Source organism: Ochotona princeps, chromosome 11, assembly GCF_030435755.1.
Source record: "Ochotona princeps isolate mOchPri1 chromosome 11, mOchPri1.hap1, whole genome shotgun sequence".
Lineage (NCBI taxonomy): Eukaryota > Metazoa > Chordata > Mammalia > Lagomorpha > Ochotonidae > Ochotona > Ochotona princeps.
The window spans coordinates 65,360,292-65,378,452 of NC_080842.1; the positions used below are offsets into that span (position 1 = coordinate 65,360,292).

At 43.5% G+C, this 18,161-nt stretch overlaps 1 protein-coding gene across 12 annotated transcripts in view; it reads left to right on the plus strand.

Moving 5' to 3' along the window:
- Positions 1 to 18,161, plus strand: part of LDB2 (LIM domain binding 2) — a 340,789-nt gene that overhangs the window by 111,936 nt on the left and 210,692 nt on the right. For all 12 annotated transcript variants that reach the window (XM_058670284.1, XM_058670283.1, XM_036496891.2 and 9 more), the window contains one exon: positions 16,223 to 16,325. In XM_058670284.1, coding sequence (XP_058526267.1) covers positions 16,223 to 16,325 — 103 coding nt within the window. The remainder of the gene's footprint in view (positions 1 to 16,222; positions 16,326 to 18,161) is intronic.

Below are 18,161 nucleotides of genomic sequence, written 5' to 3' on the forward strand. Positions count from 1 at the left end.
TCTCTCTCTCTCCCTTTCTCTGTTTCTCTCCACTACGAATTCCTTGTGGGCAGAGATCAGATTTAATTCATCACTGTGTACCCTACTCTTGGAATATATTTGGCACTTCACAAATGTTGAAAGAATGAACAATGAAATAAATCCTTCTTGGCTAAAGGAGAGTTTCAAAAGATTGAGAAACCCCAAACAACTCACCATTTTATTTATTCCTTCTGTTGGTATTATTAAATGGCTGTTTTGATGCCAGGAATTGTGAGAGCAGTTAGGAACACAGGGATAAACAAGTAAAAGGGCAAAATTTCTGGTTTTTTTGGGAACCCTAAACTAGAGGAAGGAGAAGTTGGAAAAGGAGAAAAATTAAACCTGCCAACAAATATATATATAGAATTGATGACGTAGGTAACTTGGAACTGAGGTGAGGGCCTCGATGGAGATGAACAGCGTGGTGGGCAGTCACTGGAGCTCCCCCAGTTCCACGGTGTTAGGAAAGATCTCTTTTCTGGAAAGCACATTGAGACTGAGAAACACTGTGCCTCATAAGCCACACTCAGAAGAGTGGCAAGTCATCAGAGAGTGACCTACACAGTCCTGCTCTTCGGGACATGGGTTCACATGAAAATCCCCCTGGCTGTGCAGGCCAGGAAAGGGGCGCCCCATAAATGATCAAATGCTGTGTAACGAATGGCACCGCGTCCTCAGCAAGGCCAAGCAGAGTGAAGCCAGACATGGCATTTTCTCCTCATTAAATCATAGAAAGCCTGAATGGCCACCCACGGAGGCTGTCCTCACTTGGAGCTTTGACCAAAGCTGCCTTTCTTTGTATTTCAGAAAAAAGACAAAGCAGAGCTGGCTTTGGGGGATCACTTCTCTGGCTGGCACCAGCCTGTGCCACTGGTACAAGATTTTCCACAGTTCTATGTCCTGCAGTTTGACGGCAGTGATCTAAGACGTGACCTTGTGTTACAGAGTCCTCGTGTCTGTCCTTGGCTTTGGCATTTTCTGTAAATACTAGCTGTCTTTAATTGCTTCCATGTGGTCCAAATCCCAGTTGATTGGAATTTTATAGAAAGTGGAATTTGCTTTATTAAATAGCATTGCTAAAGGGATTTGAGTGGCCTTCGGGTTCCTTTCTTTACACTTCAGGGGTGTGTGTGTGTGTGTGTGTGTGAGAGAGAGAGAGTTTTAATTTGTTGCAGCGTATATGATTGCTTTCTTTGGTGCTCAACTTGCTCTCCCAACTTCTCCAATTGTGCATTGTAATTTCCTTTATTACTTCAAAATCGCTCTTGGTCTTGCAGTTAAGATGGCTGGATGAGAATCAGATGGAACAGAGTTAGCATCTAGTTTGTATGGTGCATTGGTCCTGAAACCAATAGTGTCCTTTGCTTGCCAACATTTTTTATGGCATTGGAAACAATGAGATTAGAATCATCAGTATACCGTCTGATGTAAATATCATAGTGTTCTGGGGTTCACAGGTATAAGTCCACATCTAACATCAGAAGAAATGTGTACTATTTTATGTTCTCAGAGAGATTAAATGACTTACCCAAGGTCACCCATGTAGAATATGGGTGATACAAGGCTAACCATGACCCTGAAAATCCAAGCTGTCTCTGCTTGTATTTCCTGAAATACAGAAAAAAACACACTGCTTCTGATATGTTGGAACAAACTTGTAAAATGTTTGAGTGAGTTTCTTCTGATACTATCCTTAATAAAAGTCTCCTCCCTATCTGGAGTAGAAGTTGTGTGTGGGCTTATTATAGAGAATAGTAGCCTATCAGGGCTTCGGCGCATGGTACCTTGCTACTTGGGTATCTCTTGGAAAACAGAACCAATAAAGGCATTATTGTTCATGTGACTATGGCAGCTGACAGGCAGGACATTTTGCAGTCAGCAATGGAGGTCTGGGGAAGCCAAGGATCTGAGAGCTGGGATACTGAATGGGATGAGACAGAGTCCTAGATGGAAGACTGATGCTTCCGTTCAAGCAGGAAGGCAGTTACAGCTTCTTATTCAATAGTCTTGTACTGTTCAAGCCTTCAAATGATTGAGCTGATGCCCACTCACATGGGCGGGGCTGATCTGCTTTGTTTAGTCCACTGATCCAGATAGAAGACACATCCAGAATAACGTTTAGCCAAATGCCTGGTCACCCTATGGCCTAGTAAAGTTGATCATACCACTTCAAGTTGACACATTAACCATTACAAAGGTATAAATTTCAGTATTCCCTTTATTAAATACTAGTTAAGTAGCTTTGCTAAAATGACTCAAACATTCTAAGTCTCATTTTCTCATTAGCTATAAATTGTAAATAGCAGTATCTTACTCAGTAGGCATCTTGTAAGAATGAACAAATCAGTTTTAGAAAGGGGCTTACCCAGCACACTGCCTGGCCCAGAGAAAAGACTCAATAATTATTTGTTACTGTTACTCTTCTCATGTTATTGTGGCAACAGTTGGTCCTGGAGCAGGTAGACAATGCTTGGTGCATTTTTGTTGAATATATTTGTTGTGCATTTTATGTCTTTTTTTTAAAAATGAATTTGGTAAATAAAATCATTGAAAGTAGAAATCAGCCACTGGGAGTTAGAAGGTGTTGCGTAGGTCATGGCTTGGGGGTTTGTTTTCACCATTTGTTTATCCTCTGTAAGCCTCGGATTGCCCCTGTGTCTACCACCTATGTGTGATCTGACCAGCTTTGTGGACGGATGGCTGAAGACAGACCAGAGGCTGTTTGTGACAGTGCCTTGTGGGCGTTGACTCCTTCAACAGATCCTGACTGGGTGATGAAAGAATAACTGCTTAATGCCCAGGACTGGCCTTCTGAGCTGAGCAGGAAGGAATTGTATCCCCCAAACAAATCTGTCTACCATGTCTGGGAAGATCATGGTGGTATCAAAGAGGAACTTGTGGTGAGGACAATGATCAGCAGGAGGCCACTGCAAATGTTGACTAGTAGAAATTATCTAGATCATGAGTTGCTGTGTAGGTAATTCTCTGCCATATAGGCCGAGAAACTCTTCTCAAGAGTTGTTTACTTAATTGATAGCAGAGTTATAATGAAAGAAGAGAGGTAGGGATCTTCCATTTGCTGATTCATTCTCCAAATGGTCCCAGTGGCCAGGGCTGAGCCACACTGAATCCAGGAACCTGAAACTCCATCTGGTTCTCCCATGTGGGTAACAGGGACCAAACTACTTGGTCTGTTTTCTGCTTTTACATGCAAATAATCAGGGAGATAGGCTTGAATGGGCACAGTTAGGACTTGAGCTGGTGATCATGTGGAATGCTGGCATTGCAGGTGTTAGCTTAAGCTCGTGTGCTACAGCAAATGGCCCGGCTCTGGCAGAGGAATTTTTTCAACATTGTATGACATATGAATAAGCAGTATATTGTGTGTGTGTTCTGTTTGAGAGCTGGTTTGCTGGTTCTCAAAATTTAAAGTTAGTTGTTCTAGGAGGTAGTCCCAAGATAGGCCTAAAGGTTAACATACAAATGTGGGACCTTAAAGTGCTGAGGTACACAGAGCTCTCTGACATTGATTTCTAAGCCAAATATTTGCTGCAGTTCAAGTCTGTTTATGGGGAATATAAAGTCCAGATATGCCGAGAAGTGGGCAGCCAGGTGTTACAAAGAGTTTTGACGTGCAGGGCCTGAGTTAGATGTTCCAGGAGCAGTGGGAAGCAGAGAGAGAGAGAGAGAGAGAGAGAGAGACAAAGACAAAGTTGGCTGTGAAGGCAAAGCACTTGCGGAATCTTGCTCTGGTGAGACAAAGGGAAGAAGCCTGCTGTGAGCCTAGACATGGGCTTTTTGAGAGGACAAGCCAGGTTCAAATGTTCTGTAGGTATTGTCTCATTTGATGCTCACAACGAACCTGTGGAGTGCACAGGATTGTTGTTGCTTGTTAAGATGGGAGAGCTCAGGCCCAGGCTTGTAAAGGAGTTCAATCAAGGTCACATGGCTGTTAAGTAGTAAAGGAAGACCTCTCGAATCCAGAACACCAGGGATCATAGTACTTTCTTGCTTACAACCTTTCCAGGAGATCCCATGGTTTGTCACAAGAGACCCACGTCTTGGGCAGCTCTGCCAGGCCCCCAGAAATCCACCAGTCCCCTCTGCAGCCCCTGCCTCATTTCCCAGTCCTCACTTTAGGCATCTTCCTTCCAATACATTAAATACATCACAGCGCATTTCGAGGCTGTTGCACCTGTTCCCTCACCCTAACACAACCCCTTCATGCATCTACTGTCAGCCCAAAGGTGACTATTTTAGAAACTGATTTCTCACCTCACAAACAAGAGAGGTGGGTCCCCTTCCTCTCTTTCACAAACCTCTCTCATGTTGTCCATCCTGGCTGAGGTTTAATCACAGAGGATGTTTGCTTGTTAGATGTACATTGCAGCAAGGAAGTATATGGGCTATTCTTGTTCATTCCTCTACCTTTATTGACTGCACAAAATCCTTCTGGATTCTTGTGTGGCTCCCTCCCTCCCTCCCTTTCTTCAGGAACAAAGCCAGTGTTGTTCTGCCTGGTACATTTGTGCCACCTGTACCAGAGGCCATCTGTGGACATTTTTGATTGTCACAGCTGGGAGTAGAGGTGCTGTTGGCATTGAGTGGCTGGGTGGTACAAATGCAGTTGAACACACTTCAATGCACAGGGCAGTCCCTTGCAAGGAAATGCTCACATGCTTGCCATGTTGGTGATGCTCAGGTGGAGAGTCCTGCTCTGAAGAGGCATTCCTGGCAAGAGGGCCCACAGCCACCCTGTGTGCAAGTCCATGTTCCTTCCCCACTCCCATACTTCATGTTCCAAATTTCCTGCTTCGTAGTGTTCCATATTACCCCTTAGTATCTAATAAATGCCTCATCGCCCTTATCTTGTTTAGTATTTGTCATCCATTTAAGCTTTAGGAAGACGGGGATTTGCCTCCCCTTTGTTCGCTGTCATTTGTGCCTTGGACAGTGTCCAGCACCTAGTAGGTGATCAGTACATTTAAATAAGGCATGAATGACCTGAGGGCCCTGGGGAGCCACCAGCCGTCCATCCGAGAAGCAACTGTTCATCATTCTTATGCAGACATCTTGGGGCTCAAGAAGGTGATGAGATGAGAAATCTTTTCCTTTACTCCTCGGGTAACATTGTCTCCACTACAGAGCTGGGTAAGATCCTTCAAAAAGACTTTCAGTGAAGGCATGAATGGAGAAACATGCTAGATTCAGTGAACAAGAAATTCCTGAAGTCACTTTTGGAAGGACCCTTAGAAACCGTCTCTTCTATGACTCTGGAGGAAACTGAATAAATTCTCTAAGGACATTTGGGTTGGGATCTTGTGTACGGGCACACAACAAAGAAGCCTCCTAATTAGAACCCGGTTTCCTGATTCCTGCTAGATGAAAGAACGAACGTGAAAAACCCTGCAGCTCTAAATATGGACGCTGGCAGGCAAGCCCCTGTTTCCTAAAGCTCTCTTTTGCCTCGCGAGTTGTGATTTCTAGTTGACAAGGAAGCAAATTGAAGAGCTAAATGTAGAACTTTCCGAGATGCAAATGAGCTCAAACCACGTGCAACTATAGATTTGAGGGTGGTGTGCAAAATGGAGGTTTGGCGCCAGTCCGGCTGCTTTGAAAACTCACTGACTTGTTCTCCTTCAGCAGGCCGTGTGCAAACACTGGGGCTGTAGTGAGCATTAAAGTATTAAAGAGGCTGCTCAGGAGCCGCTTTGTGCCTGTGTCATGATGAAAACAGACAGTGGAAGCTGCCCTATTCTCAGGCCAATGGAGGAGAGTGCTTTGAGGTTGTCGGTGCTATGTCAGCTCTGCTAAGGGCTTTTCTGAAGACAGGGACTCTCATATTGGTGATGGCTTACAAACTGCAGAGAGCCTACTGTGTGCCAGGCACTAGTCTGAGTCCTTCAATGGATCAGCACATTGAGCCCTCCTAGTGGCACCACAAGGGAGTTACCATTGTTACTTGCATTTTTATAAAAATGTCATATGAGGTGGAGTTACTTGCCCAAAGTTGCAGAGAGAAGTGATGGCACTCGGGCCTAGGGCATCTGATTGCAAAGTGTGCAGGCTAGATTGTCAGGTGCATTATTGATCTGTATTAGAGATGAATCACAGCAGCTCCAGCTTTGGGACTTTCCCACCATTCTGTAAGAGTTCCCTTTACTGGATGCTTGCCCTGTGCCAGTCACAGGTGCATGCATTATCTACATTAATCCTGCAAACTGAAAGTGGGGTGCCTTGTCCCTTTTAAAGACAATGAACTGGGACACAGAGAATTGATGTGCTTTGCCTGAGATCCCCAAGGCAGTGAGCAGCAGGGCACCAGGATTCTGGATGCTTTGTATACATGCAGTCATAAAGTATGATCTTTTGTGTCTTCTCCTGTAGTATGTTTTTGGAGTACATGTGATGTTTAGCATGGATCAGAATTTTGCTCCTTTAATGGTCATAGTACAGGATTTCCATATAAGGAGAGATCACATTTTTAAGCATGTTTATCAGTTGGTAGACCTTTGGATTGCATCCGTTTCTTGACTATAGTGACTAATATTGAAGCTGGGAGCGTTCATGAGCGTATATGCATGACCTTTTAAGATTAGTTGGTGATATGAAAAGCAGAATTACACAGAACAAAACAGAAAAAGAGAGCTCCTTTGTCTGCTAGTTCACACCCCCAAATGGCTGTAACAGCAAAGGCTGGGTTGGCCTAAGCTCTTTCGAGGTTTCCCATGTGGTAGTAGGGGCTGAGCACTTAGACAATTCAATCACATTTCTGGATACATTAGTAAGGAGTTGGACAGGAAGTGGCGCAGCTGGGCCTGGAATCCACACTCATATGGGATGCTAGCTTCGTGGGCAATGCCTTAACCCACTGCATACTCCACCCCTTGTGACCTTCCATTATGTGATGGTGTGTTTCTCTCTCGCACACATGCTTGCAAACACAGAGTCTCTAACAGGGATAAGTTCTTAGCTTTGATTTGCTTTTCACCTGTAAAATGAGAATAATAACACCTGCCTGAATGTTCAAGAGCTGGAAATGGAGCATGCGTAGAGCTTGGTTCAATTAAGTGTACTAGAAATGGGTAAGAAATGGAAAGACACTAAACAACTTCAGTAAGATGCTGACTCTGCTCATGAAGTTCATAGTCAAGGTGCTGGGACGTGAACTGGTAATGCGTGGCAATGAATGTAAATGCAGTCCTGCTGGAGAAACTACATCAAGGTTCATGTCAGTTAAAAATATTTTAGTAACTTAATATAGATAAGGGAGACTTTTCTGGAGTGGCTTCAGAATAGAGGTGAGGCTAGAGGAGTGGACTTAGAGAATGCATAAGGGATGGCTGGGAAGTGGAAGTCAAGTGTGTGGGGTCACTGCAGGAGTGAGAGTGGGGAGAGGAATCTGTGTGGGTCTGTCACGGGGTCCCAGGCAGTGGCAGTGGGAAGAGTGGATGTGCATGGTGGAGGTGGAATATACTGGGCCCTGGGGCTTCGGACACGGAGGTAGAAGAATCCTTGTCTCCCTACGCCTCCAGCAACAGGTGGTTCTGTTCAATGTTTTTAATTTTTTTTTTTTACTCTTGCCTGGGTGTACAGTGGCTTAGTTTTAATTTCCCCTTCCTTGATTGCAACTGAAATGCAGCATCTTTTGATAGCTGTAAGCATTTTGATTTATTTTCTTGGAATGGTACCTTTACATCCTTTGCTCTCTTACACTATATTGATTTTTGATTTGTAACAGTTTGTCATCTATGCTAGGGTTGCTTTTCCCCTCCCAGCTTGTCACACTGCTTACTGCAGCCTGTGTGGAATGTCTTTCATCACAGCAGCTTATAGTTTGATGTATTTTCAAGTGGGACGCTTGTTTTGCACTTGCCTTGTGCTTTGAGTGAGCTTACAACATTCTGAAGATATAAAAATAAATATCTTCCCTCTTCCAGTAGTTTGTGATTTTTGGTTTTCTTCATGTCCGTTCTAATTCATCTGAGTTTATCTCCGGTTATGTGAGATGCAATCTAATTTCATTGCATTTTCTGTTTGAAAAGCCAATCGTGGGAACACTACTTCCCAAGAGATTGGTCCTGACCTCGCCTCCTGGCAGCGACCTCCCTGGCCCCCGCTCCTCCCCAGGCATGCTAGGCTGTCTTTCCTCTGTTCTGACCTCTGTTCTGTTAGTCCTTCCTCCTGCCTCTACATTGCCACGTAAGGAGGGTTTGTGTTGTTGTGGCTCGTGTGCTAATCTTGCTTTGAAGGTGCCTGCTTTCTTTCACAGAGAACGACAGTGGTGTCATGAGTTGCTCCTCTTTTGTGGGGCATGCATAGAGTTTCAAGTTTTCTCTTTATTCCCCCCATGATGAATACTCCTCTGGTGAATAATTTTTCATGTAAAGAATTTACATATTTTTGGATTATGTTTTTGGATGGATTCCCAGAAATGGAATTACTGAGTCAAAGGGCATGAATATTTTTAATGCTTTTAATTCGTTGCATGTATTTATTTAAAATATTAAAGTGGATAAAAATTCTGGGAAGTTCAGTGTCCTCTATTATTCAGCTGTAGTCAACTGGGTTGAGCCGCATCTGGGTTGGGAATGGCTGTCCTGCGGATGTTCAACAGGGAGATTAATGAAAAAAAATTTTTAAGAAAAGCTTTATGTATTTGCTTATTTATTTGCGAGGCAAAGTGACAAAGAGAAAAATGAAAGAGATCCACTATCCGCTGGCTCACTCCCCAAATGGCTACAACAACTAGGACTGTGTCAGTGCTAAGCCAGGAGCTCAGTTGCATCTCCCGCTCAGTTGGTTGAGACCCAGTCGCCTGAGCTGTGATGCGCTGCTTCCAAGGTGCATTCACAAGAAGCCAAATTGGAAGTGGAGTAGCCAGGTCTCAAACTGGCTCTCTCTGAGTAGCTGGCATAACAAGCAGAATGTAACCCACTGCACCCACAATGCATATGACCTTTTATTTTCTTGTTTGTTTTGCATATTTTTGTATATTCATGTATTAATGAAATTTTGTATTCAGTTATTTTGTGTCTTGCTTCATAGTCGAACAGGCAGTAGGATCTTGTATCCCAGTGAACATAAGCTTCTAGTAGAGAAAAAGAAAAGGGTAAAGCAAAGAGCTTCAGCAGGAAATAGAAGGATGAGTTAACAAGTTAAATTTGGTGGCTTTCATTGCATTATCAGAAGGTGACAAGGAAGATGAAAGTCGATTGATGGGGAGGAGAAAGCCCCATCAATATGGCAGTGAAGCGTGGTGGAGGCCGTAGGACATAAACTGCAATCCAAAGCTGTATGAAGAGTGATTTGAGCTTCTTCTGGGCACAGTGTAGGTTCTGGGGCCCAGGAGCACAGTCTTCCCTGTCCAGGCTGGGGTTCCTGTAGGTATAGAGCAGAGGTGATGGTGCAGGCATTTGTGTGCTGAAGTTGGACGTAGGATTGACTGACTGGTTGAAGGTGTGCAATTAGAAAAAGGCAGGGATCTGGAATATGACCTAAAACATTGGCTGAGTAACTAGAATATGGAAAATAACTTAGCAGAATGGAAAACAACCCAGAAACTGGGCTTGGGATAGGATGGTGGAGCGGGTGGGGTCTTCCTTTGCTGTTCATCTGATTGCTGCACCGTTTCGAAGATGAAGAGACCAGTGAGTCAGATGGAGCTCCTGTTGTGGAGTTCCAGGGACAGGTGATCTCCAAGATGCAGCTGTGGGTGTGGCTAGCATGCTGGAGGTATCTGAACAAAGAAAGTGCACATAGTCACCATCATCATGAAGAATCTGTTTCTTTCTAGGTTTACAAAATTTTTCTGGGTTTCTTTCACGTTGAATGAAAAAAAAAGACACCACTTTTGTTTCCTCATTCTTTCTAAGGAAGAGAAGTGTTCATTTCTAGTGGTTTCTTAAAGCCTTAGCCCTGGCATAATTTTCCAGCTTGTAGTGATGGCTGAAGAATTTTTCTTATCATTTGATCAACTATTCAGATGCAGTTGGGTGGGCCACAAAAACAAGCTGTTGCATCTTGCAAGCGTTTCCAGCAATGTGCTCTTGTCTGCTGTGTTTATGTTGGAACTAAAACCATGTGCCTGGTTTTATGGTGAGTTTTACTCAAAATAGATGAGTCGCTGCCTCATCACATTCCCTGACATCTCTGGACCTCTCACACCTAGATGTCGTGATGTCATATGAGGTGTCGCGCTCACTGCCACAGAACTATCTCCAACAAGACTCGTGCTTGGGGAGTCGTGCCTTGCTATGTCAATTTCAGTGTGGCTCTGCATAGAGTCCTAGTATATATATATATATATATATATATATATATATATATATATATATATATATATATATATAGTTTAGCATATTATATATTATATATAATATAAATATATACACTCTAGCATAATATATAATATGCTAGAGTATAAGTCTCTATGTTTGAGTATAAAATAGGACATTCGAAACAGGTCATATAAAATAGAACCATTTCTCTATCACACTAGAATTCTATAGATTACAAGGGTTAATCTTTGGCAATGAAAACAGAAATCCAGGAATTGCAGTGGGGATGAGACCCATGCTGTAATTTACTTGTCTTATGAACTTGAGTCCTCTTTTGAACTTACAAAGGGGCTTCAGTGTCCCTTTCAATTGGGACAATAAGAAGTACCATCCTGCTGTAGACACCGTGAGGATACAAAGCTAGTGCATTGCTAAGCTGTTTGCTTCTTCATGAATTCATTCATCAAACAATCCAAACCTCTGGTCTCATAAACAGAAAAGAGGGTGGCTGTGTTCAATCATTATTAAAGTCAAATTATCGGTTTCTTGTGAATTTTGAGACTATGCTATGTTTTAATTACAAATGTGTCAAATGAAATCATTCAAGCAATTGAGCAATCATTTGGGATAAGCCCACCATGTGTCAGATGCTGTGTATAGGAAATGCGTAAGACCTAGGTACAGGTCTTGCTTTCCTAAAGCTGACAGGAAGTTAAACTTTAAAAACACAAATGTTACTTCATTGCAGTTGTGTTAACTGGCAAAAGGTCCATTTCTGATAATAAACATATGTGTATTATAATATTCTGTCTGGATTCGTCACAATTTATGGAAGATTTAGTACGCTGAATTCAGATGGCATTGCATGTCCTAAGTGTATGAGGGATGACACTGGAGGTAATCTTGCTGAAGAAATCTGTCCACTCTGCACCACAGAATGCCTTCCTGTTGCCTGTCACGTGTGCTTCCCACGGCAGCATGCACTTGCGCTAGTGAAGCAGGAACTGCAAACACTTCCTGAATTAGAAGCCTTCAGTTTTGAATCAGACTCTGTTATGTTCTGTAACATACCATTTTAGGGTCTATCTGTTATGGCAACTTATGCTTATTATGAAATGCGATGCAGTTTACCTGAGAATAAACAAATTCAGAGTTGCGAATTAGAAAAATTTAATCCCTGAAACGTGAGTTGTGTAACTCCATAAGGATAAGCAAAGAGGGGGGATTTAAATTCTCTCCCTGTGTGTATTCCATGCCTTGGTGATTATCAGCTGGTGAGATCAAGTGGTCCTACCTTAAGACTTTTACTTCTGTGTCACCACGTAAAATCCCTTGGGTGTTGAAGGCAGCTGTGTTGCGGCCATCTGTTCAGAAGGGAGTCCCACAAATTCAGCACATTTCACATTGATTTAATGTAGAAACAACTAAGTTATTTTGAAGATTCTTGTTCTGGACATTGGAACGTCATAGACTAGTTTTAGGAACGTAAATGCCAGAACAAGAGTTCTGTCTTTGAACTCTTTTTCTGCAGTTTGCACTTAGGCAATTTGCAAATGTTAAAGTTCTTATCCCTTAGTTCTCTCACCCATAAAATGAGGTTAGAGATTGCTGTTTTGGTGCTTCTGGTTAGATTGACTCTTGGGACATGCCGAACTCATATGGAGTGTGGATTTGAGTTCTGGTACTCTACTTCCAATACAGCTCCATGCTAATGCATTGTGAAACTGTGGGTAATATCTCAAATGCCTGGGTCCCTGTCACATGTTCATGAGAAATTGAAGGGAGCTTCTCAATTTGGCCTGACAATCCTCACTGACCATTCGGGAAGTGAAGGACCATGTTGAAAATCATTTTCTCTCTGTCTGTGTGTCAATCTTAAAAAAAAAAAAGCCAACAATAGAAGTTATCTCATAGGTTGTGAGATTGGAAGGAGTTCTCAATGTGCACTAAGTTCAGAACAGTGTGTAACCATTGACGAGTATAACTTCTGATCATCAGAATGAAATGCACCTAACTCACAATCAACATTGGTTGGGCGTTGAAGTTCCAGGTTGGGAGACAGGGTGGCTAGCAATTAAAGCAACATGACTGCTATGATCCAGGTAAATAAATGACCTGCACTTCCTTCACCTTGAGAAGAACTCTACTGAAAGTAAGGGCAGAAGGCAGGAGATCAGGGGTCTGTTTTGTCTCCTGTCTCAATACATGGACATGGCAGGCAAAGAGACTAAAGTCAGCGTGTATGGCCAAGAGTGCTTTTGCCTCCATCATTTGAGGAAACTCCTGCTTTCTTCATTATCTTCTGCAGAAACCAGCTGACACGGGTAAAATGGGAGGGAACAAAGCAATACAAGACCACTTCATGGAGTGTTAGCTGTGTGTGTGTGCGTGTGTGTGTGAAGTACCATGTAATGAGATTGTCTTATTTTTCACAGCCACAAGGTACGCAGGCAAGGCAGTGTCCTGCCCTGCCTGTATCCCAGCTCCCGGACCCTTTCAGAATACTCTCCACTTAGACTTGTTTTAGTTTAGTTTAATAAAAAAAAATCTCCATTTTCAAGGAATAGGTGCTTTAAGCATGGTTCACTCTTTGGAGGGGGTGTATGTGCAACACGTGACAAGTGGTTGCCATGGTAATTTCTCATTATTGTTGAATTGAAAAATAATTACTCTGGCAAAAATCCCATGTAACCTGTCAGTGCTTAAGTTAAAGATGCCGGGGGGCAGCCCTGGCACCAGAATCCTGTGTTTGGCGGAGTGGGACAGGGTAAGGGACAGGAAAGAACCTGGGATGGAAGCAAAATGCTTTAGTAGATTCTAAAATATAATTAAAACTCTCTCCTGCTATTTGACATGGGGGTGTCCCTTTTTCCGATGCATAATTCGGCTGCTGGTGGAAGTTGGGCTCATCTGTAAGATGAGACAAAGGACTTTAATCACAGAAATGCATTTGGGGGTTATTTAGAATGGAGAAGATGCAGTGGTATTTTTACCTGATTAAACTGTAGTAGAACAGTCAGCAGCGATTGCTCTGCCTGTGTTCAGACTGAGTGAATTCCCTCTTTATGTTTTTGGACACGGCTCTGTGTTCTTGTTGCTCTCCAGTTTTGGAGGAAAGAACCTACTTTTTTGTTTTTCCTAGGCAGTAAATACTAGCCATGTGCTGTTCAGAGAGTAAACAACAGGAAGGATTGCAAGTCGCATTGGGAAAAGGCGTGCCCTGAGTTAGAAGCTCTGTGCAGGCTGATAGGGCAACATTTACGCAGGAGTTAAAGATGGTTCATTCTCAGCCACCCTGTTATAGGAGTCACCTTGGGGGGCTGGGGAGATCGTGTGCTATCGTCCTTGATTCAGTGTCAAGAAATAACATCCTTACCCTGTTCCTTTAAGAGAATAAAAGAGGTACGTCATTGCTAACTCTTCTTTGGGCTTCTGGATGTTCTTCCTTCTCTGGGTAGAGCTACACTGCCTGGAATGGTGATGCGCTTTCTGGTACCGTTCACCAATGCGCTGCTAAGAGTGTTTTTTGCTTCATCTCTGCTGCAACATCGCTAGACCAGGATTCTTCAGTGTGGAACCACAGGGTCCTCCTAGTGCAAGAGCCAAAACAGAAACAAACCTCTGCTCTGTGCTTTCACAGTCACTTCACTGGCATGCCAGGGAAAAAATCTCTCCATGGATATGAGGGGCTTCAAAGAGTCCATGAAAAGTACATTTTATGTCTCAAGATAAACTTATATATCTTTCCTTATATATCTTCCTTATATATCTTTCCTTCTTGGGTTATACACATCCAAGGGGACATTGCAAAGGTTATTATCACACTGAGGTTAATTGGGAGAGTGAATTAGTAAAGAGAAGATTCTCCCAATCTCTCTATCTGTGTGTTTATGTGTGACACGTTCCTGTTCCTTTATCTTTCAATATAGTGAAAATGAAGATCATTTTCAAAGGAGGTAGCATACTACATCATTAAAATAAAACACTCGCACAAGGCTGTATATAAATGGGATCACATGCTCATAAACAGAAAAGACAGGCTAGGGAATAGCCAGTTGATGCAGTAGTTAAGTCACCACTAGAGATGCTTTCGCCCCCTGTTGCAGAACCGAGGCTCAAGTCCTGTCTGTGCTCCTGATCATCTTCTACTAGTGGAGTTTGAGCTCTTTTTCAAACTCTGATTCAGCTGTGCCATCTGAGGACCTGCATATAGCAAGCCGTCAATAAACACGTGGTCATGAAAAGAGAATAATGGAGGTGGCTTGTAGGGTAAGCCATGCATTGCTCCTGGGTTTGATCAAGAAAAGTATAGACTTTTGCTGTGGCGACTGGGGAGAAGCCAAAGAGAGGTATACAAATGCATCTGGAATTCTTTTACTTTCACTGTTTTTGAAAATCTAGTTTGTTCATTTAAGAAATTTGATCTCTTCATGTATGTGAGAGAGAGAGAGGAGGAGGCGGAGAAAGGCAGGGGGAGAGGGAGAGAGAAAATGATCCCATTGTTCATTCATGCCCCAAATTCCTGGGCTGCACCGGGCTGAAGCCAAGAGCCAGGAACTCAGTTCCTATCTCCCACGTGGGTGGCAGAGACCCAGTTACTTGAGCCATCACCTTCTTGCCTCTAGGGTGCACCTTAGCAGAAAACTCGCATGAGGAGCAAAGCCGGGACTTGAACTCAGGCCCTGATGGGACATGTCAGAGTCCCAAGCACAGGTGCAATGGAATGCCAACCTGCTGCCCCTAAGATTCTCTTCTGAAGGACAGAACCAACAGAACGAATCTTTCATGCTTCCTGACGTACTGTAGGGGTGGAGGCTCACTCTTATGATCTTCCAGGGACAACATCTTATCTGTCATGAGCAGAGTAACTTATTGGAAAGAAGACTCGCCACATCTTCATGAAGACCCCAGCAGCAGGGACTCTGAGTTCAGAGCAGCAATTTCCCTTCTGTCCCCTCCTCCCACCTTATAGGCAGCTGGGAAGCATCTTGTCCTAAAACCTGGCACTAGCCAGCAATTCTCTGGAACAAGATTATGCTTAAGAACTGAAGGATAAATCGGGCCATATACAGAGTGAGGCCAGGGTATGATTTGTCCTTTAAATATGACACTCTGTGTAACTTTTCTAATTCAGTGTTTCAGGAGGCCTCCTTCTCCCTGTGGAGATTAGCGATGATTCTTGCTGGCTTAAACTGGGCCACTTCCAAAGTGTTTTCTGGATGAGCCAGAGCACAACTCAGCCCAAGACAAACAGAGTTCATGCGGGTGGCCTGCATTCTGTTGCACTACTCTGTTTTTAATAATCATTTGAGTAACATGCTTGTGGTTGCTTATTATCTTGAAACAACACTAACGAACAATTCGCAGGCCTACAATAGCCGTTTGGTCATCAACCCCGCCACCTTTCTCTCTCCATGGAGCCATACCGATATCATCTATAGCATCTCTTACAGGGGTAGTTACTCAGAGCAGAACTCAGGGTAGTCCTTCTCAATTGAAACAGTTCAAGGCAAATCACCCAACATATCCTGGTTATAATATTGTGGTTGCTCTTTGTGCAAAGGGACTCTTTAAACAAAGAAGAGAAAGAAATGGGGTAAGGGGACTTGAATATGTTTTATATGAAATATAAATCCTTTGGTTAAAAAAATTGTAGTACTCCATGGTACCTTTATTATATCTCCCCAATCCATCCTGGAAAAGTGAGTTTTCATTCAGCTCTATCTGCTCACTGATGAAACTGGAATTCAGACGATTGATTCCAAAAGTGAGCACAGGCCAGGCAAGGCCTCTGAGGACAGTCACAGATGTCTGCTAACTGCCCAGCAGGTGCCAGGCACCGAGCTTTGCTTTCGCTTCACTTTTCCTTCTTCTCTGTGAGATGTTTTCTCCTGTTAAATAACCGATCTGTCTCTTTCCAGGACAGTGACAACCTCTGGTGGGATGCATTTGCCACTGAATTTTTTGAAGATGATGCTACATTAACCCTTTCATTTTGTTTGGAAGATGGACCAAAGCGATACAGTAAGAACATTTCTATTTCTCATTCTCTCTCTCTCTCTCTCTGTGCCTGGAACAAAACCACAGGGGTCTTTGGAGAGCGGCTCAGGGCTGGCAGCCCGACAATAATTTCTCGACTGGTGACAATGCGCTTGTTTCTTGTCAAGGCATTGTCACTGGCAGCAGTCCACGGTGTGGTCAGAGTTCCATCGAGGATCAGGGCATGCGGGCACCTGCGTGTTGAGAGCAGAAAGCAAACATGTGCCCACCGGGTCACCCCAGTCCTAAGTGGAGCCCAGTGAGGGGAAGTTGCCATGCGTCTCTTCTCGGCCACCCTTTTAATCATTCACAGCATGTACTTGACACCCAATGTTCCGCTTCTGAGATTACCTTTAAACAAATAACAAAGAAAGTCTCAGTGCCACTGTATCAGCCACATCCTTTAAATTCCCTCTTATCAATTATCTCAGGTATTTATTTGACAAGTGCTATCTTTTCTTGGAGAAGGCGGAGGCCACAGCCACTTTGAACACACAGCTTGGGATTAGTGTTGACAGTATTATAGCTGCTTGTCTTTGCAGTCAGTGATAACTCTGTATAGATCCTCAAATTACAGCCTGTGGCACCATGGGCAACAGCTGATCTGTCCTGATTAGGTTCAGCCAACTTGTCTGCAATCAGATTTGCTAGTCTGTGGTATCAGACCAAGAGGCGTACATATGTCAACACAAAAGCAATTAATGTCCAGTTAGATCAGAGAGCGATGTGTTTCTGGAAATCAGTAGCACATATGAAAGGATCCATCTGAGGAGAAAACATCTCCACAGTCATGGACAAGACGATGACAGAACCCACCACGGCATGCGCCAGTCACACCAAAGCCTTTGCAATGGATAGGCAATCTTGATAAATGTAATTGAAAGCTCTGATTGGTGCTAACTCTGTTTCAAAGCCACCAGGGAGCAGTAGATTGTCTTGTCCTTTGAATTTGGGGGTACTTTAGAAAAGTTTCTACTGTACGGGTATATTGCAAGATTTGTTAGCTGACTATGCTGAGGTCTACATCTGTATTTCATCATTCTGCGGAAGTGTCAGTAGTGGGGGAAGGATAGGCCAGTGAAGACTTCTGCCGGGTTGTTGCATTAGATTTGTGCATTACAGGCTTTTAAAGTGTGGCAAATCACAAAGGAAAATTTGGGGTGAGAGAGGAGGAATGGCATTTAAAAATGAGTTTGTGCTTATTTCAAAAACAACAACAAAGGAAAAATTAAATCCATGGTCAGGCCTGTGTCTCATAGAATTCAGTCCTGGACTAGGATGCTGCTGTTGCCATATCGGAGTGCCTTGCTCCATTCCTGGCTACCCCATGCTTTTGATCCAGCTTCCTGCTACTGCACCTGGAAGGCAGCAGATGACGGCTTAGGTCCTTGGGCCCCCTGCCATGCTTGCTGGAGACCAGGAGAGATTTCACTTTGGCTCAGCCCCAGTCATCCTGGGCTTGTAAGGAACGAGCCATCAGTTGTATCTGCCTTTTAGCCTTGCAAAGAAATGCATGCAAATTAGAAAATAAAAAGTACATGAATTATTTTCTGCATATGCATTTCCTTGAACTTTACGAAGTTCCCTTATAGTTGTAAGACCACAGATGGTTTAGAGTTAAAACAAAATGACTCTTGTCAGAAGCCCTGGCAAATTCCCTTCTGAGGGTACAGCTGGATTAACCTGCATTCCTAGGTGTGGGGACCCCCAGGCAGGCTCTGCCCCTACAGGGGTGTTTTCATCAAAGTCCCTGGAAGATGAGTGAACTCAGCAATTACTCTGCCCAGAGGCTCCCTGATCAATGGAGAATGGCGAATGGCG